Genomic DNA, 21,839 nt, shown 5'->3' with positions numbered 1-21,839 from the left:
AATCAATAAGCATTGTCATATGAGCCCATACAGTGGCACATATTACAGAACCCCAGGGACTTACATGTATGGCCTCCTGTCCATGACTCTGTAGGAAGCATGGCCTGTTACCTGTGCTAGCTGCTTTCAGACAATGTGAGCAATTTACAGGGCTATTTTTGCTAAGTTTGGATCTGTAGGCATGAAAAGAACAAAACACCAACACACCTTCACAAACACTGCCGCTAAGTATTAGTGTCACCACGCACACAATGGTCCACAATGACATCTACAATGAATTGTATGAATACAAAAAACAATTGCTGGACTCTCTGCGGTGCCTCATTTCATCACCCCAGCCATTGCCAAATTGGAAGATAATGCACTTAAGTTTAATTGGTAATTTTCATCTGATTGGTGATATATTATTGGAGCGCTGGCATGGGACCTTTACCTTCATGAATCACGGTAATTGCATTGGAAACAATGGGGCATTAATCTGATAATATGGATACATTCAGTAAATCACCATCCTGGTTGGAATGGGGAGATCTTAGACTTTGGTGGGTGCGCTGCAAGGACAGGAAGCAGGAATATTAATCTAGTGCAGACTGTATAACATTATTTGTCATGATTACGGCGGCCTGTACTAGTATCACCCGCTCAATGGGTTTACCCTTTAGCTTCTGCATAAAGATCTCCTTACTACAGTCCAGTGACCTAGTCCGACAACATTCAGACCGTGGTTATAGACATTAAAGGAATTGTCCAGCAGAAAGATATGGTGCAAACACGAATATTCCTGTTGATCCTACCATAATAAAGAAGATCCGTGTTAACACCGTACCTATCTGCTGGACAATTCCGTTGTTCCTTTGCTGTTTACGGCGGGGAGCGCCACCGCCCAGTCCGTGCACAGGTGCTGTGATGGTAGCGGAAGGAGCTGTCTGCATTGTACTATTGTGGCTAGATATTGGTTTTCCCATGTTGTCAAATTATCACCTGACTGCTGGGACCCCCACCAATCACAGAATGAAGGTCCCTAATGCTACTGTTTGAATGGAGCGATAGTCAGGTAAGCGCTCTTCCATTCTAATCAAGCACTATTTATTGGCTGCAACCGTCACTTGGGTACTGTATATAGGGGCACATTATTGGGTACTGTATATAGGGGCACATTATTGGGTACTGTATATAGGGACACATTATTGGGTACTGTATACAGGGGCACATTATTGGGTACAGTATATAGGAGCACATTATTGGGTACTGTATATAGGGGCACATTATTGGGTAGAGTATATAGGAGCACATTATTGGGTACAGTATATAGGGGCACATTATTGGGAACTGTATACAGGAGCACATTATTGGGTACAGTATATAGGGGCACATTATTGGGTACTGTATATAGGGACACATTATTGGGTACTGTATACAGGGGCACATTATTGGGTACAGTATATAGGAGCACATTATTGGGTACTGTATATAGGGGCACATTATTTGGTAGAGTATATAGGAGCACATTATTGGGTACTGTATATAGTGGCACATTATTGGGTACAGTATATAGGGGCACATTATTGGGTACTGTATATAGGGGTACATTATTGGAAACTGTATATAGGGGCACATTATTGGGTACAGTATATAGGGGTACATTATTGGGTACTGTATATAGGGGCACATTATTGGAAACTGTATACAGGAGCACATTATTGGGTACAGTATATAGGGGCACATTATTGTGTACTGTATATAGGGGCACATTATTGGGTACTGTATATAGGGGCACATTATTGGGTACTGTATATAGGGGCCCATTATTGGGTACTGTATATAGGGGCCCATTATTGGGTACTGTATATAGGGGCACATTATTGTGTACTGTATATAGGGGCACATTATTGGGTACTGTATATAGGGGCGCATTATTGGGAACTGTATATAGGGGCACATTATTGGGTACTGTATATAGGGGCACATTATTGGGTACTGTATATAGGGGCACATTATTGGGTACTGTATATAGGGGCACATTGTTGGGTACTGTATATAGGGGAACATTATTGGGTACTGTATATAGGGGGACCATAATTGAGTACTGTATATAGGGGGACATTATTGGGTACTGTATATAGGGGCACATTGTTGAGTACTGTATATAGGGGAACATTATTGGGTACTGTATATAGGGGGACCATAATTGAGTACTGTATATAGGGGGACATTATCGCTGCAACCAAGTAAACAAACAAGGAACATCAGAACCTGGGTGCTGGAGTGGTGGGGGATTTACCAGGTGAGTAATGGGTCTTTTGTTATTTTATCATCTTTCCTCTCTTTGCACATTTTTTCATGGTCTTGGAAAACCCCTTAAGCCATATGTTTTTGGATTCATGCAGCTTTTATCCTATTGCGGGTACTCTAGGACCTTTCTTCTGTATAGTGTAAGCTCTTATGGGCAGGGTCCTCTCTCCTGTAGAGTGTAAGCTCTTATGGGCAGGGTCCTCTCTCCTGTAGAGGGTAAGCTCTTATGTACAGGGTCCTCTCTCCTGTAGAGGGTAAGCTCTTATGGGCAGGGTCCTCTCTACTGTAGAGGGTAAGCTCTTATGTACAGGGTCCTCTCTCCTGTAGAGGGTAATCTCTTATGGACAGGGTCCTCTCTCCTGTACAGTGTAAGCTCTTTTGTACAGGGTCCTCTCTCCTGTACAGTGTAAGCTCTTTTGTACAGGGTCCTCTCTCCTGTACAGTGTTAGCTCTTATGGAAAGGGTCCTCTCTCCTGTAGAGTGTAATCTCTTATGGACAGGGTCCTCTCTCCTGTAGAGTGTAAGCTCTTATGGACAGGGTCCTCTCTCCTGTAGAGTGTAAGCTCTTATGGGCAGGGTCCTCTCTCCTGTAGAGTGTAAGATCTTATGGACAGGGTCCTCTCTCCTGTAGAGTGTAAGCTCTTATGGGCAGGGTCCTCTCTCCTGTAGAGTGTAAGCTCTTTTGTACAGGGTCCTCTCTCCTGTAGAGTGTAAGCTCTAATGTACAGGGTCCTCTCTCCTGTAGTGTAAGCTCTTACGTGCAGGGTGCTCTCTCCTGTAGAGTGTAAGCTCTTATGTACAGGGTCCTCTCTCCTGTAGAGTGTAAGCTCTAATGTACAGGGTCCTCTCTCCTGTAGAGTGTAAGCGCTTACGTGCAGGGTGCTCTCTCCTGTAGAGTGTAAGCGCTTATGTACAGAGTCCTCTCTCCTGTAGAGTGTAAGCTCTTATGTACAGAGTCCTCTCTCCTGTAGAGTGTAAGCTCTTATGTACAGGGTCCTCTCTCCTGTAGAGTGTAAGCTCTTATGTACAGGGTCCTTTCTCCTGTAGAGTGTAAGCTCTTACATGCAGGGTGCTCTCTCCTGTAGAGTGTAATCTCTTATGTACAGGGTCCTCTCTCCTGTATAGTGTGATCTCTTATGTACAGGGTCCTCTCTCCTGTAGAGTGTATTCTCTTATGTACAGGGTCCTCTCTCCTGTAGAGGGTAATCTCTTATGTACAGGGTCCTCTCTCCTGTAGAGTGTATTCTCTTATGTACAGGGTCCTCTCTCCTGTAGAGGGTAATCTCTTATGTACAGGGACCTCTCTCCTGTAGAGTGTAGTCTCCTATGTACAGGATCCTCTCTCCTGTAGAGTGTAAGCTCTTATGTACAGGGTCCTCTCTCCTGTAGAGGGTAATCTCTTATGTACAGGGTCCTCTCTCCTGTAGAGGGTAATCTCTTATGTACAGGGTCCTCTCTCCTGTAGAGTGTAGTCTCCTATGTACAGGGTCCTCTCTCCTGTAGAGTGTAAGCTCTTATGTACAGGGTCCTCTCTCCTGTAGAGTGTAATCTCTTACGTGCAGGGTCCTCTCTCCTGTAGAGTGTAAGCTCTTATGGGCAGGGTCCTCTCTCCTGTAGAGTGTAAGCTCTTACGTGCAGGGTCCTTTCTCCTGTAGAGTGTAAGCTCTTATGTACAGGGTCCTCTCTCCTGTAGAGTGTAATCTCTTACGTGCAGGGTCCTCTCTCCTGTAGAGTGTAATCTCTTACGTGCAGGGTCCTCTCTCCTGTAGAGTGTAAGCTCAGGGACCTCTCTCCTTTTGTCTCATGGTTTGTTCATTTGTTTTGCTTGTTCTTTATTCCAACTGTAAAGCGCTGTGCAATACGCTGATACTCTGTATGAAGGTTATCAATACTACTCACAAATCTATTTTGACTACAGTGCATCCTCACTTTAATATTTTACATGTATAATTGTCACTTTTCTCTTTTTCTCATGAGTTACAGCTGTAATACAGAAGAGGGTGGCACATTTTGTATAGTCAGTCACAGCAGGTAGGCAGCTATTTTCTTATTTAATACAATAGGTTGAGCAAACCCTTTATTATGTCTACTCGATGACACTTTACACTGGAACAGAATATCATGAAGAGGGTAACATGTCCGCTCCGGTCTGTAGACTGCAGCATTGGAATTCTCGGGGATTTCCAGGCATGTCACGCTGCACGTCTGTTCTGTTAATAAGTTAAGTATATGTACAGATCTATACTGTATCAACAGGTCATAGGCCAAGTATAATAGATTATTACTTCACTTTTGGAGATGGAAACCCTCTAGCTTCTGCACAATCACCTCCACTCATTGGGAACACTGGATCTAGGTATATATGGGGAGATGCCAGCTTAACTGGGCACGGTCAGATCCAAAAACGTTTATATCTATATATATATATATATATATATATATATATATATATACATATATATATAAAACTCAATGTGTGTGTGTGTGTGTATGTATGCGTGTGTATGTTCCAGCATCACGTCCAAACCGCTGAAGATATTAACATGAAACTTGGCACACATGTTACTTATATGTCAGCAACAAACATAGGATAGGTGATTTAACCCTTACTCACCCCCATTTGCCAGGGGCGGGGTTTTTGTTTAAATCCCATACAAGTCTATGGGAAATATATGTTACTGCATAACTTCCAAATGGCTGGAGATATTTCGATAATACTTGGTCACATGTTACTTATATGTCCACTTAAAATATAGGATAGTTAATTTAACCCTTAACTACCCCCATTTGTGAGGGTCAGGGTTTTTGTTTAAAATCTCATGCAAATCAATGGGAAATGTATGTTCTCACATAACTTCAGTACGGATGGAGATATTTCAATACCTGGTACACATATTACAGGTCGGGATAGGAGGATGGGATAGGAGGATTGGATAGGAGGACGGGATACGGGGTTGGGATAGGAGGCCCGGGATAGGAGGACCGGGATAGGAGGACCGGGATATGGGGTTGGGATATGACAACAATTTATGAGGACTGGATATGAAGTCAAAAGCTTCCTCCTTTGTTAATTTTCCTCCACAACAAGGATTAGGAAGGAAAAACCGGGCAACGCCGGGTACTCAGCTAGTTAATCTATATATATATATATATATATATATATATATATATATATATATGTAAAACTCAGAGGGGGATATTTATCAAAAGATTTAGACTGGTTTTTCCTGTCTAAGTTTTTCGCACAGAAAGTCGCAGTCTAAATATGTGCAACTTTTCTGCGACTTTTGCTTTAGAGGATTTTTAGAACATGATGCATTTTAGTCTATTTTAGAGGGAAAAATGCATTGGTGCTGAATTTATCAAAAGAGACTTTTCAGCGACAAGTCGCATGGGCTGAAAGTACGCCGAAATGTCAGACCATGCTGGAGCAGGTTTAAATACAGTCTAAAGCATAGATCATGCAGTCTGTGCACAGAATTTATCAAGAACTGTGCACCTTTTGATAAATTAGGCGCACAATAGACCGGCCTAACCCTCTGTAGTTTGGTCTATATTGATGCAGGACTTAGACAGCTTTGATAAATATACCCCAATGTGTGTGAATGTATGTGTGTATGTTCCAGCATCATGTCCGAACGGCTAAAGATATTAACATGAAACTTGGCACACATGTTACTTATATATCAACAACAAACAAAGGATAGGTAATTTAACCCTTACTCACCCCCATTTGCCAGGGTCTGGGTTTTTGTTTAAAGTCCCATACAAGTCTATGGGAAATATATATTACTGCATAACTTCCAAACGGCTGGAGATATTTCCATAATACTTGGTCACATGTTACTTATATGTCCACTTAAGATATAGGATAGTTCATTTAACCCTTAACTACCTCTATTTGTGAGGGTTGGGGTTTTAGTTTAAAGTCCCATGCAAATCTATGGGAAATGTATGTTCCCACATAACTTCCGTACGGCTGGAGATATTTCAATAATACTTGGTACACATTACTAATAAGTCAAATAAAAATATATGCAAATTGCAAAACACACCCAGTCCCACAAAGCCACATCCCCTTCTATTTTCAGCTTACAATATCTTCATCACAAATCAGTCCCACCTGAGGACAGAATATGAGGATGGGACATAAGGATGGGGTATGAGGACAGGATATGAGGTCGGGATATTGTAACACTCACGTTTCAGTAGACTGGAACACTGGAGTAAGTGGATCTGCTGGACCTATATGGCAGATGATACGGACCGTACCAGGGAGCGGAGTCTAAGGTGCCGCTGGCTTTCACCAGAGCGGCACCCAGGTCGCTACCCCTGACATGGCTCGAACACACAGGCGGCTGAGGAAATTCGAGGCACAGGTGGGATAAGGCAGCTCGTAGTCAGGATAGCAGGAGGTCAAGGCAGGCGGCACAGTAGCGTAGTCAGGAAGGTAGCAAGTGGTCAGTAGGCAGGCGGCAAAGGAGCAGGGTAAGGTCACAAAACAAAGGGTACGATACACAGCAAGGCAATACTCAGGAACGCTTTCTCTGAGGCACTAGGGCAACAAAGATCCAGCAGGGAAGTGAGGGAGGTGAAGGAATTAATGAACTGGCCACAGGTGTTAATTAATGGGCGCACTGCCCCTTTAAATCTCAGAGCTCCGGCACGCGCACCCTAGGGGACGGGGACATGCTCGCCGAAGCATAGAGACTGAGGAGAAGGCAGGAGGAACAGTACGTGAGTGATGGGCTGGGATTCCCATGCAGGCGCATCCCGCAATGCGAATCCCATCCCCCCCGGCAGCAGAGGAAAACGGGGCCATGCACTCACGGCCGGCATGTGCGGCCAGAGCGCATATCATAACAGATATGAAGTCTGGATATGAGGTGGGGATATGATGTCGGGATGAGGACGGGATATAAGGACAGGATATGATGTTGGGATATGAGGTTGAGATAGGAGGATGGGATATGAGGACTGGATAGGAGGTCAGGATATGAGGACAGGATATGAGGTCGGGATAGGAGGACGGTAAATGAGGTCGAGATAGGAGGACGGGATAGGAGGACGGGATAGAAGGTCGGGATTTGAGGTCAGGATATGAGGTTGGGATATGACAACAATATATGAAGATGGGATATGAAGTCAAAAGCTTCCTCCTTTGTGGATTTTCCTCCCCAACAAGGATTAGGAAGGAAAACCGGGCAATGCCGGGTACTCAGATAGTAATAAATATAGGTGATAGAGGCATAAAAATTAGATGTACATGGTCAGGATTAGGTACTGAATAATATATTATATTATTGTTCTTTTTTTTGTGGGATCTGACAGGTACACTTAAAAGATGGTTTTATAAATATTTGACTAGAACTGTACTGTGGTCTCAAACTGTGGCCCTTCAGATATTAGGTCGTGATATGAGGTTGAGATAGTAGGATGGGATATGAGGTCAGGATAAGGGACAGGATATGGGGACGGGCTATGGGGACGGGATATAAGGATGGGATATGAGGTCGAGATAGGAGGACGGGATAGGAGGACGGGATAGAAGGTCGGGATAGGAGGACGGGATATGACAACAATATAGGATGGGATATGAAGTCAAAAGCTTCCTCCTTTGTTGATTTTCCTCCACAACAAGGGTTAGGAAGGAAAAACCGGGCAATGCCGGGTACTCAGCTAGTTAGAAATATAGGTGATAGAGGTATAAAAATTAGATGTACAGTCAGGATTAGGTACTGAGTAATATATTATTGTTTTGTTTTTTTTGTGGATCTTACAGGTACGCTTTAAAGATGGTTTTATAAATATTCGACTAGAACAGTGGTCTCAAACTGTGGCACTTCAGCAAAACTTCAACTCCCAACAACCCGGACAACCAACGGCTGGAGGGCCACAGTTTGAGACCGCTGGACTAGAGCAAAAGAAAAAAGTCTCTGCAGAATTTCCCGTCTAAATCCAGTCTTCTCCAGTCTTCAGTCCGCTCATTTTCCCATTCTCTCTGCCACGTCTGGACGGTTTATGAAGGCTTAATGAATTTTGGATGTGTATATGCTTTTCTGAAATGAGTGCAGTATTATTCTGGGACAAGTGTGACAGGGAACGGAGCTAAAACATCTGGAAAAATAACTAGGTTTTTACTGTTATAATGTCCACCCACTGCCTACATGTTTCAGATACAGCCAAAATGCGAACCTATACCTAGGAACTATTTTGCAGTTTTTTTTTTCACAGTGCATTAAGGATTAAGAAAAAAAAATAGTTGTGTTGTGTAACTTTTAGAACGCTCATTTTGTGTTTCCTTCGCCTCCCCATGCTGTATACCAGCTGGAAGGTGTTACATCCTTCATGCTGATGGGTTTCGCTCACGGAATCCAAAACTGGACAGCCAGAAATGGAAAATGTAGCAATATTAAGTGAAGCTCCGGCTGTCTGTTTTATGACATGGAATCAGTGTTTTAGATTATTGTCTTGATAGATTGTGTCTCTTGATTCTTGTGCCTTGTGCCCTCATATCTCTAGGGCATTCCACCATGTTATGATTGGTGGGGGTCTATCCTCTGGGACCACCAATGATCTGAAGAAAGAAGGAGCTGCAGAGGTAATTTATTGCTGCAGCTCCTTCACATTCTTGCTCTGCAGGGTAGTACCCCGGCCCCCCATTTTGCAATGTGTGAGGCTGACTGATGTTCCCTGAACAATCGGGTGGCCAAGGTACCTCTGTGTAAGAAAAAACTGTAAAGGGCAGAGCTGTATAAATGCTGTTGCCATTTCTTTTTCAAGATCCCAGAGGTCAGATTCCAACCACTTAGAGTGATGACATAGCCTAGTAATGAGATGGGAATACACCCTTACTGTTATTTGTCAATAGTGTACTACACTCCGTGGCTTGGTGCTCAGCCGGTCTGTGTGCAGGAGATAGTCTCCCTATGTGCTTCAGCCAGCTGTATCTAACAATAGGTGGAGGTCTAAGCCCTGAGACCCTGACTGATCAAAACCTGTCATGTTTTAAGAAATCAGGTGCAAATGAATCTACAGAGTTCACCCATTTCTGAATATGGCGTCATGCTCATGGTAAACCACTGTATGGTGTTTCCATCTTGCTACATGTTACTAGATTAAATATTCTAAGGCAAAAAAACACCTCCAAAATATGACATCAAATGGAACACACCATGTATAAATCCAAACGGTAGCACTGTACAGATCTGTACAAGAAACTAAATAAGGCTGCTTACAACTAGGAATATGTGTATGTTACTGTAATATGTTATATGCAAGTATTTAGTGTCCTATATCGAGGGGGCAGGGGGGGGGGAACCAGGGAAAACTAAAGGATCAGATGTTGAAATGCAACATCTCTGTTTCTTGTCTTCCTCCTGCATCATCTGTTGGGGAAGAGTTGGGAGGAATCCCTCTTACATTAGACAGTTTGCCAGTCCGGCAAAGATTGGAGGGGTAGGGCAACATTTATGGGATGGGGTCTGAAGTCTATAATATGGCGCTAATAGATCCATATAAAGAGGACTTTGATCAGTAATATCCAATGTGACTCAATGGGTCAAAGAAGAAAAAACATAATTTTGCAGTTCCCCCCTACCATGATAAAAGGTTAGCAAAAAAGTCATGAACAGAGTCCCATTTGCTCTGACTGGTATTTAAAGGGGTACTCCGTTGCTCAGCGTTTGGAACAAATTGTTCCGAATGCTGGAGCTGGCGCCGGGAGCTTGTGACGTCATAGCCCCGCCCATCATGTCGTCACACCCCACCCCCTCAATGCAAGTCTATGGGAGGGGGCGTGATGGCCTTCAGGCCCCCTCCCATAGACTTGCATTGAGGGGGCGGGCGTGTTGTCATGAGGGGGCGGGGCTATGGCTTCACAAGCTCCCGGTGCCAGCTCCAGCATTCGGAACAGTTTTTACTAAAGGGTATAACATCTTACTCAAGGGTATAACAACACAGACAGCCAATGGGCAAGAGTGGGGCTGTTTCTGGAAAGAAAGGATGATTTATTTGTTAACTCCTTAGAGAGGGCTAGATGGGGAAAAATCTCTAATAAACATTATTGACCAGCCATTCTGATTTAGCCACATAGATGACATTCAGATGGATCACAATGTGAGTTATAATGTAAGGCAGTGGTAGGGAGCTCATATTCCCCACAGCTTTTATTATACTCATGCTGCCCTATCTGAAGCAGAAGTTAGCATCACATTGCAAGACAACGCAGCCACATCTTACATTGAATCGTGGCCAGTGTAACCTGATGGGTTTGAGGAGAGGTGTCCAGTGGGTGGTTCCTCCCTTCCCCCGCCCAGCTTGTTGTCATTGACAGATCTCTCCCTACAACTGATGTGGATTGGGCAGAAAATACATTAGTTTTCCTCAATCTTCAAAGAACTATTATTTTTAACATCCAACGTATGAAGAAGCTCAACCGTGACCATCTTACCCTTGTAGGACTTCACGTCCCCGAATACCATACCACAGACTGTACAAGAACGACCGTATCTCTTCACATCTGTCATCAGTATTAATAAAGATTCATCTGAACTATAATTTGCTCACATGGGGCGTACCTGTACCAGAGGGGCTATTCTTCTGAGTGTGATACACGTGGATGATTTCGGCAGCAACATCCCTGACCTCCAGATCTTCACACTGAAGAAGCCTTAGTACACACATCCATAGCTGTAATGTATCCGAAAGACCTGTAAAGACACATGAGAAAAAGAAAAAGACTATAGCTTTATTTTTATAGTGCCAACATAGTCCACAGCACTGTACAGAGATTGTCATCATCAGTCCCTCACCCCATTGGGGCTCTCAATCTAAACTTCACATCAACCTATCAGTGTGTTTGGGAATGTGGGAGGAAACACACAAACAAGGGGAGAACATACAAACTCCTTGCAAGTTGCTGTAAGGCACCACTGCTAACCACTCAGTCACCATGCCTCAGTGATCGTGTATTCTGAACCCATCTTATGAACCTTACAATCAATGGGGTCCATCTAAAATATGACAAATCAGCAAAGCAAATGTGAATATCACCATACTATTAGTAACAATATTTCTGAATGAACCGATAACTGTAACCGTCTCCCCTTCTTACGGTGCAGGCACACCACGTTTTTGCAATACAGTTCCCTTATCGTTTTTTTGATGAAAAACGGATTCCTCAAAAACATGTGTACAAATTTCAACCCGTATACGGTTTGAAAAATGATGTCCAGTTGCATTCGTTTAAAAAAAAAAAAAAAAAAAACTTTTCACTCCATTTTGAATAAAGTTTCACTTGTTTGATTGAAATTCCAAGAAAAAAACCTGTGCAAAGTCAAGTACACACATACGGTTCTGTACGGTTCCCATTGGCTCCCATGTTAAAAAAAAACATATGCGGTTTAATACGTTTTTTCACCTGGACCAAGAAAACGTGGTAGACTACGGTTTTGGGTACGGGAAAAAAATGGACAAAACCGTATAACACGCAAAACAGACTTAACCGGATGATGTGTTTGACATACGGTTCACAATGTTAAGTCAATGCATACGGTTTGCTATACGGTTCCGTACGGTTTTTAACTTGAAACCATATACGGGAACTGTATAGCAAAAATGTGGTGTGCGTGCAACCTTAAACCGCTGGAAAACATGCACCTTTACACCGCTGGAAACCCTTTTTTTTTTTTTTTTTTATATCAACTGATGCCACAAAGTTAAACAGATTTGTAAAATACTTCTATTTAAAAATCCTAATCCTTCCAATACTTATCAGCTGCTGTATGTTCCACAGAAGTTATTTTCTTTTTGAATTTCTTTTCTGTGTGACCACAGTGCTCTCTGCTGACACCTCTGTTCATGTCAGGAACTGTCCTGAGCAGGATAGGTTTGCTATAAGAATTTGATCCTGCTCTGGACAATTTCTAAAATGGACAGAGCTGTCGGCAGAGAGCACGGTGGTGAGACAGAAGCAAATTCAAAAAGAAAAGAACTTCCTGTGGAGCATACAGCAGCTGAAAAGTACTGGAAGGATTACAATTTTTAAGTAGAAGTCATTTAAAAATCTATTTAACTTTCTGGCAACAGTTGATTTTAGGAAAAATGTTTTCCAGCGGAGTACCCCTTTAAAGGGGTACTCTGGTGCTTACACATCTTATCCCCTTTCCAAAGGATAGGGGATAAGATGCCTGATCGCGGGAGTCCCGCCGCTGGGGACCCCCAGGATCTTGCACGCGGCCCCCCATTTGTAATCAGTCCCCGGAGCGTGTTCGCTCCGGGTCTGATTACCGGCGACCACACGGCCGGCGGCGTGTGACGTCACGCTCCGCCCCTCAATGCAAGCCTACGGGAGGGGGCGTGACAGCTTATTACAAACGGGGTGCCACGTGCAAGATCCCGTGGGTCCCCAGCGGCAGGACTCCCGCGATCAAGCATCTTATCCCCTATCCTTTGGATAGGGGATAAAATGTGAAAGCACCGGAGAACCCCTTTAAGAATAAAGCTGCACTTGCAAGGAATATCACGGTATGTGCTCCGTCTTTTCTTTCTTTTGCTTATGTGACATGAACCAATAATTTATTTTTCCACCGGCGTCTTGCCGCTATGAGCAGGTACATGTAAAGACAGCATAGAGCGGGCCTTCACCAGCGGATCCACAGCGTAAAATCCGCTGTAAATCCGCTCGTGTGAACGTACCCTAAAAGGTCAGTTCCTGGCCGATTTTGCTGGAGGATGTTCCTACTGCTGTAGCCATGGCTGGAGAAATGTAGTGTAACAAAAAACCATTGAAATGTATAGCCAGTCCTGTATAGGGGTCCTAAGAGAGGGCCCTCCCTTCTATGGCATCTATATGCCCCAACAGTCCAACATGTGTAGGCTCATATCCTTTAGAAAACAGTTCTGGGAAAGTTGGATAATCGGCAATTATATCATCATTACTTTTCCCAAGTACGTCCTCACCCAGCTATTCTAGACTCCTGAACAACAAGCCAGCCTTCATATGCAACGCTGTGGAGGAAGGGTGAGTTACATTACACAACTAGGAAAATCTCCCTTCGGGAGTCTGGGAAAGTCAAGTGATTTCTCCTTTGGGAGTTGGGATCAATTCTTGCTGTTACTTTTTGCATAGTAGAAAGAAAAAGTTTCCAAACATTCTCAAAGGAACAGACGAAAACTTTCGGAAAAAATTTTAAGAGTTGAAGAAACCTTTTATTTTATTTTATACTCAATACAAAGAAGTTTGACGCGGAGACTCAGATGTGCCATATCCAAAACATGTACTTCTTTATTTCAAGTATAAAACGGGTAACAATGCAGGTAACTGGACAATGAGGGGAGAGACATATACAGAGGACTATGGAGCAGTGGGTTCAGACAGCCATTTCATGCCCATAATGCACATAGTGCATTATGGGTATGAAACGACTGTCTGAACCCACTGCTCCATAGTCCTTTGGAGTAGTGGGTGGTCCGACGATGTGCATTATGGGCATGAAATGGCTGTCTGAAACCACTGTTCCATAGTCCTCTGGAGCAGTCGGTGGTCTGACGAAGTGCATTATGGGCATGAAACGGCTGTCTGAAACCACTGTTCCATAGTGCTCTCGAGCAGTCGGTGGTCTGACGAAGTGCATTATGGGCACGAAACGGCTGTCTGAACCCACTGCTCCATAGTCCTCTGGAGCAGTGGGTGGTCTGACTAAGTGCATGATGGGCACGAAACGGCTGTCTGAACCCACTGCTCCATAGTCCTCTGGAGCAGTGGGTGGTCTGACGAAGTGCATTATGGGCACGAAACGGCTGTCTGAACCCACTGCTCCATAGTCCTCTGGAGCAGTGGGTGGTCCGACGAAGTGCATTATGGGCACAAAACGGCTGTCTGAACCCACTGCTCCATAGTCCTCTGTGTATGTCTCCCCTACATTGTTACCGGTTTTATACTTGAAATAAAGAAGTCGCCACATCAAACTTCTTTGTATTGAGGATCTAATGTGAGCTCCTACCTGCCTTTTTGATGCCGAGCACCAGGTGAAGATCCATATAGGACTGCAATCACATGACACCCCGGTAAAAATATCGCAGCACACATCCATGAGTAGTGCTCAGCATTTTCTATAAATCTTCTGTTTTTTTTTTTTTTTTATTCAACATTGGAGGGAAAAACTTTCAGTAACAGACTACACTGCCTATAAAATAGGGCCTCACCGTCCTTACAGTAGACGCTCACCTGCGATGAAGTAGTGGCCTGCAATAAGGAACAGTATTCATGTATAGTTTCTATCTTGGCCAAGTGTCTTGGGTAACAGAACGATTTATGGGCAGGGAAGTATTTGAGTATTTACCGAGGACCCCAACCCTTGTATTTGGCGGCCAGTTTAGAGTGTTGCTCAGAGATGGTAGCCCTGGGAATCAGGATGGAGGAGAATGCTTTGATGTCTGTGTTGCCCAGGGGACTCGGAGCTCACAGCGGAGCAATGTCGATCTTCCTGGAAAAAAATCAAGTTTAAAATAAACTTTGTTTGTGTTTGTTGAGCTCCTTCATCTTTCATCCCTGAAGTGTAATGTTCTTTTCCCTTCCTCCACTGATGCGGCACGGGGGTGTTTCAGAAAAAGAAAAGGATTGTCCAAAAAATGTAAATTTCTACAAATACAAAGATCCTAAAATTCAAGAGATCAGTACAAAACCAATGTAAATACAGGACTGGTGGCTACAGGAAGCGGAGCCTTACGGCTATTTGTACCATCTGTTTACCCAGTATAGTCATTGAGGACTCTTCTCACATAGAAGCCCCATGGAAAATTCCTGAATATTTTATATGGATATATCTAGATTCTATTTTATTCTTCCCTCTAGAAATCTACATAAGGTTCATAGCTAAAAGAAATAACATTGTGGAAAGAAAAGAAGAAAAAAACTATGTAAAAACATTTGCATAGAAAAGGGTGCGGTATATCTCCCAACACTATGTGCAGGAGATGATAGACACTAGACTTAGAATCATTTTGGTCAGGTCAATAAAATAGTTTGGAAACAGAAGAAAGAAGCATTTCTATAAAAAAGGATCTATTACAACATTTCTTATATTCACTTGTACTACTGATCTTTGAAAAGTACGTTCACAGTGCCTATTTAAAGGTATACGGTACCTTTATAAAGTTAAACAGATTTGTATCTGTCTGACCACAGTGCTCTCTGCTGACACCTCTGTCCATTTTAGGAACTGTCCAGAGGAGAAGCAAACCCCCATAGCAAACCTCTCCTGCTCTGGACAGTTCCTGATATGGACAGAGGTGTCAGCAGAGAACACGTGTGGTCAGACAGAAAGGAAGTTCAAAAAGAAAAGAACTTCCTGTGGATCATACAACAGCTGATAATTACTGGAAGGATTAAGATCTTTTAACAGAAGTAATTTACAAATCTGTTAAACTTTCTGGCACCAGTTGATTTAAAAAAAAAAAAAAAAAAGTGTTCCAGTGGAGTACCCCTTTAAAGAAAAAGAGATTCTCTACTACTAACACACTAGGGTTATAAACTACATTTCCCAGCAGGCTCAGGGTGCTTATGTACTTTTATCATGTGCCGTGCAAGACAAGATGGTAGCTGCCAGGACAGGAGGATGACATGATTGGCTGATCGGTGTAGGAACTGGCAATGATGCGAGAGCTGTGGTCATGGCGGCTCTGTAGCAGCATCCAGCAATTAGAAGAGGATAGAAAATATCTCGGTTATAGAAAGCTAAAGCTCTGTAGAGAGAAAAGTCTCAGCACCCCGGTGAGCAGTCTCCATGCACTGTGTATATAGTAGTGGAGATCACAGATACTGCATATACACACAGATATAGAAGAGGGGGAGGGGAACAAAATAAACCAGCTGGCTTCACTGAATCCAATAGGATTGAGAGCCAGCTGCAGGGAACCTTCAAGGATGTCCCGCTACCTCACTCTGCTTTTTGATTGGCTGAGCAGGATGTGAGCCATTACCCAAGAAGGAAAAACAACACAGGGGTAACCAGAAGATAGGACAGCTGCAGCACCAGGGGAGAATGTAAGGTAAGTATGCAGGCTTTTGTTATTTTAATGCAAGGGGAGATTTGGGGTCTGACATTAAAGAAGATATCCAGCCAAAAGTGGTAGAAATAAAAACTTAAGTTATATATATACTCTGAGAGCTGCAAAAAAACTGAACAAACCATCAGCTCCTGTGCCTTTTTCCTATGTGAGCTGAGCTGCCTTAAGAGAGCTGGGCAGGTCACATGGTTAGAAAAGAAGTGAATATAGATGAGGGAGATGTGTTGGCCTCAACCAATCAGGGACAATCACACACTGCACACTGAAGCGCTCTGAGCTGCAGAGGAAAGGAGTATGACTGTGCATATTGACCCATCTACATCCAGCAAAGTGGTGCCCGACAGTCATCAAGAGTACTAAGAACTACAATACTTCCTGCCTGGAGGAAAAGCTGAGAAAAACGTGGTATGTGATAAGCAAAAATAACACTTGCACATTACAGTGTTATATAACTTTAACATTTGCAGCTATATAAAGGTAATTTCATTTGGGTGGAATTCTCCTTTAATACACTTGCTCGGACTATATTTGGACATAGCCTTTTATAGAAACCACACCCTTTTTTATGCAAACCACTGCTCGAGCCTAACTCTGTTATAGGCTTGGCCAGGTCGACATCTCTGCAGATTTATCTTAGAACAGGACACATGCAAGTGCGGATGTCAGATGGTTGAAACTGTCCCACCTGCCGCGCAGCAGCATCGCTTCGCGTTGATCAGACGGTGGAGAGAGGTGCTGTACAACCTCTTTAACAGAGCAGTTCAGGCAAAATTATGTCTCAATTATCATACACAGAGAAATGAAAAAATATAAACGTTTCACTATGCTAAGTTATATATATATATATATAAAAATAAGTAACAAGTTGCGTTCAAGTGGAAGCATTGCTGAAGCTGTTCAGGATACAGGCAATGCAGCTACACCAGGGGCCCACAAAGGAGAACATCATATAGTTTGAGGAACCCAGTTACAGATTTTACATACGGGCTTTTGTGCTTCACACTATACCTCAGAGTAGATTTGCGGCAAACTGTGTAAACCTTTTAGGCGAAGTAATGGAGGCAGGAGGGGGGTTATCCTGCACATTTAGTGAAATGAGGGATACGACTCTCTTCTGATGCGCACAGTTGTTTTACAGCTAAGTGCTGCTGGAGTTAATGCTCTTTGCATTACTGTGATCCGTGCAAGGCCGGGATATTAGGACGCAGCACATGAACCAGCTGGAACACTGTGTGATGAATTTTCCAGGGCTGTGCACACTACCTTGGGTCGCCAGTTAAAAGCAGATGAAAATTTGCTTACGTACACAAGGCTGATGTTGAAAGAGATTACCTGCTGTATGTGGAGTGTGTTTTTTTTTTTCACGAAACAGCAAATAGAAACAGAAAAGGCACCTGGCAAATTGTGTCAATAAAGTCGACTTCTAAAGCAGACCGAAAAAATTAAAATATAGCTCATCACTTCGGAAACCAAAAGGAACCTCCTTATAGATGGATAAAAAGCGAGCAGTAAAAAATGTAAGGAGATCTAGTGGTCTTATGTGGACGGGAGAAATAATGGAGAGGAAGCTCCAAGCTATGTGTAGCGTTTCTCAACCAGCATGCCCGGAGTTGTAGTTTTGCAACAGCTGGAGGCTCCCTGGTTGGAAAAACACTGGCATAGTGCTGTGGTGTGAGTTCTCCTCTAAGCATTAATGTCCAGTTTATAGATCATTGATTCCACTTGTAGGACAGTCCATAGCGACATTTAGATTTTAGTTTCTTGACACATGAACAACTCTGTCTATTGTCTATCTATGTCCTTGACCATTTTACGTGGAGATCAATGTTTCTTCAGTAAACGATGTGGCCCAATGAGCTAAAATAGGGTCCCTGAATAGGAAATCACATGTTGGGGTATAACTTAAAAGGGGGTATTGCAGCCGTTACAAACTTATCACGTATCGACAGCGCTGTACTCCGTTTTAATGTTAGCTAGGCTGGGATAAAAGGATACGTGGCCAACATGAAGAAATAAATAAAATAAAAAAATAGAATGCATTATCGCTAAATAGTTTAGTGTGACCTGATCAAACACCATTTTACAGTTTCCTAATACGCCCTCCCGTTTCTGAGATGTGAGGGTTTTACCATATCAGGGAATCAGTCAGAGGGGCGTGAACTTCATTGTAATATTGGAAGTGGCAGGTGGGATAACACAGTCAGGGGGTGTGAATGTTGTACATTGAGGGGTGTATATGCCTAATTCCCCCCCCCCCCCCCCCCCGACTGCATAATCCCACCTGTCCCTCCCATTATTACAATTAAGATAACACCCATTTGACTGATTCCCCGAATAGTCAGACAAAATATAAACCCTTATATCTCAGGAATGGAAGGGCGTATCAGGAAACTGTAAAGAGATGTTGAATCAGTGCACCCTAACATATTTAAATATAGTAAAGTCTCATTTATTGGGGGTTGGCCACAGATCCTCTTTAAAAATATAAGCTGTAATCAATCACCGCATTTTGACAGAACACAGTCACTGACCCTCTCCACTTTCTGGTCTCCTCTTGACACAAATGCCCCTTAGCCAATCACAGCCTAAACTGGGTGCCCACTGAGGTAAGTGATAAGTTAAATGGGCACTGTCATGAAGTAAAAAAATTGATATTTTGTAGTACTTAAGTACTACAACATATCTCTAATATACTTTAATTAAACAAAATGATTTTAAACAAGTTTAAAATCACTTTTAAATTCGGCCACTAGGGGTCGCCCTCCTAGTGGCCGAATGCATTCAGCAGTGACGTCACTACTGGATTTCGACTCATTTCAGCCTGGCAATGAGTCGAAATCCAGTCACTGCGGTGCTCGCTCCCGCCTGTCAATCAAACAGGCGAGAGCGAGCACGCTGATAGCTGGGGCTGCACTGCCCACTGTCAGGCTGCTCCACTAGCCTCGCGCGTGGCCCCGCCCGCCCCCGTTACCCTGTCCGGAGGCAGCGTGCGCACTCATTGCTGCGCTGATCCTCCGGATGGGCAAGTCTGATCTGAGGTCTTATAAGGGGAGCGGAATGTCTTCTTTTCGGGCGGTTGGAGGGAGGGAGTTGTTGCACGGCGGGGTCTGGGGGTGATGGAGTTTGGGGGAGCGGAATGTCTTTTTCGAGCGGGCGGAGGGAGAAGGGTGGGGGGGTGTTTTCACCACAGGGTGCCTACAGCTGGAGGCACCCTGTATAGTTGAACTAAGGGCGGAAGTCAGGCCCCCCAGCAGGCGTCAGTGACGTCATGCCTGCCGGGGAAGTCTGCCTGGTAGTGAGCACACTACCAGGCCGAAAAAAAAGCATTTTTAATATAGTAAAATAAAATGTAAAGGCAGGGAGGTGGTTAGGGATAGATGGGCAATAGGCAGGGACAGAAAAAAAAAGGGATGGTGGGAGCTACCCTTTAAGCAGGCATTTCCTTGTGTCAAGATGATCGTCAGAAAGCGGTAAGTAACAGAGATGGGCGCTGTCAGAATAGCAGCACTGGGGGATTGCAGCAGGTCTGCTCCTCTGCCTATGGAACTGATTTATTTGGTCACATGTGAATAAGCATTTGAAAACCCTATTATTGTACTGTATTGTACTTCAAGATAAGCAAACCTACAGTAACATTATCTGAAACTAATAAAACAGCCCTTTGATAAGCTTGGTCTTAAAAAAGCTGTTCCGGTTTCCAAGCGAGCCAATTCCTCGGAGACGTCTGGTAAGATACAGACCTTGGATACCTCACTGTTTCTTACATCTACAACTACACATCTTCGGGGAATGGAAACAAAATGACTTTATTAAAGACTAAAATAATATTGTGCCAAACATGCCACAAGCAGCAGGTGCCGGCAGAACATGACGCGCTAGGACCGTTTGGAAATGCGTTATTTTCATAGAGGGAAATGCATTTCCAAGAGTCTTCCGCAGAAATCATTGACATGTCAATTCTTTCTGTGAAAGCCTGAATTAGGTTTTCGACGAGAAATGTTTCTGCCGCAGAAATTCCACCGTGGAATGGTGCAGCAGAATCTCACTGATAACAAGAGAATTTTTCAAGCAGAATTTTTCCACCGGATTCCGCTTGGAAATTCCGTCGTATGAACATGACCTTACTGTGCATTAACTCATCCAGAATTGTACCAATTTTACTGCAAATTGTTTGGGATTTTTAGTGTGGAATCCACAACGAAAATCCACAAAAAATCTGCCATTTATGAACATTGCCTATTAAGGAGAAAGTATTTTTTGCAAGATATTGGTCAGATAAAATCTGTGCATGTTCAAAAATAATCAGAAATAAAAAAAAAAACATCAATTAGTATAAAAATATTACTAGCATCGAAAGTGGATGGCTTTGGTTGTTCATAAAATTATACATACTCCTCATAATCTAAAGTGCACATGCACTGGTCACATGGAATTTTATCTAATCATCATTTTTTTCAACGTAGTTGTGACATTTTTCAAGACGTCAGTTTGTGAGTGAATGAGAACCATCCCATACCGAGGCCGAAATTCAGTCTTGATAATATGCTGCTTACACACTTAAAGGGGTACTCCGCCCCTAGCATCTTATCCCCTATCCAAAGGATAGAGGATAAGATGTCAAATCGCCGGGGTCCCGCTGCTGGGGACCCCCGGGATATCTGCTGCGGCACCCCGCTATCATTACTGCACAGAGCTAACTCGCTCCATGCGTAATGACCGGTGATACAGGGGCCGGAACATCGTTATGTCACCGCTCCGCCCCCACATGATGTCATGGCCCGCCCCCTCAATACAAGTCTATGGGAGGGGGCGTGGCGGTCATCACGCCCCCTCTCATAGACTTACATTAAGGGGGCGGGCCGTGACATCACGTGGGGACAAAGCCATGACGTCACAATGCTCCGGCCCCTGTATCACCGGTCATTACGCACAGAGCGAGCGTGTTCTGTGCAGTAATGATAGCGGGGAGCCGCAGCGGAGATCCCGGGGTCCCCAGCAGCGGGACCCCGGCGATCTGACATCTTATCCTCTATCCTTTGGCTAGGGTAGAAGATGTCTAGGGGCGGAGTATGTAACAAACTGTTCCGAACGCTGGACCCGGGAGCTGGTGAGGTCATAGCCCCGCCCCCTCATGACATAATCCCCGCCCCCTCAATACAAGTCTATGGGAGGGGGCGTGACAGCCGTCACGCCCCCTCCTATAGACTTGCATTGAGAGGGTGGGGAGCGACATAATGAGGGGGCGGGGCTATGACGTCACGAGCTGCCGGCTCCAGCATTCGGAACAGTTTGTTCCAAACGCTGAGCAGAGGAGTACCCCTTTAAATTTGCTATTTGTGCATTGTATTGTAATATATTATAGCAAGGGATTAACTGTACGATACACAAGCAAGACAACCTAAAAGGTAGCAAACTGGACTCTATTTATGTTATTTTATCTGCACTCACATGCTTTTCTTTTGCATCTTATTTCGTAC

General features: G+C 43.7%; 1 protein-coding gene across 5 annotated transcripts in view; it reads right to left on the bottom strand.

Annotated features, from left to right (window-relative positions):
- THADA (THADA armadillo repeat containing) overlaps positions 1–21,839 on the bottom strand; it is a 706,980-nt gene that overhangs the window by 102,754 nt on the left and 582,387 nt on the right. For all 5 annotated transcript variants that reach the window (XM_056568134.1, XM_056568135.1, XM_056568137.1 and 2 more), the window contains one exon: positions 10,872–11,003. In XM_056568134.1, coding sequence (XP_056424109.1) covers positions 10,872–11,003 — 132 coding nt within the window. The remainder of the gene's footprint in view (positions 1–10,871; positions 11,004–21,839) is intronic.

This window comes from Hyla sarda, chromosome 3 (assembly GCF_029499605.1).
Source record: "Hyla sarda isolate aHylSar1 chromosome 3, aHylSar1.hap1, whole genome shotgun sequence".
NCBI lineage: Eukaryota > Metazoa > Chordata > Amphibia > Anura > Hylidae > Hyla > Hyla sarda.
Note: the sequence above shows the minus strand (reverse complement) of the source record. Positions and strands in the feature narration are given on the sequence as shown.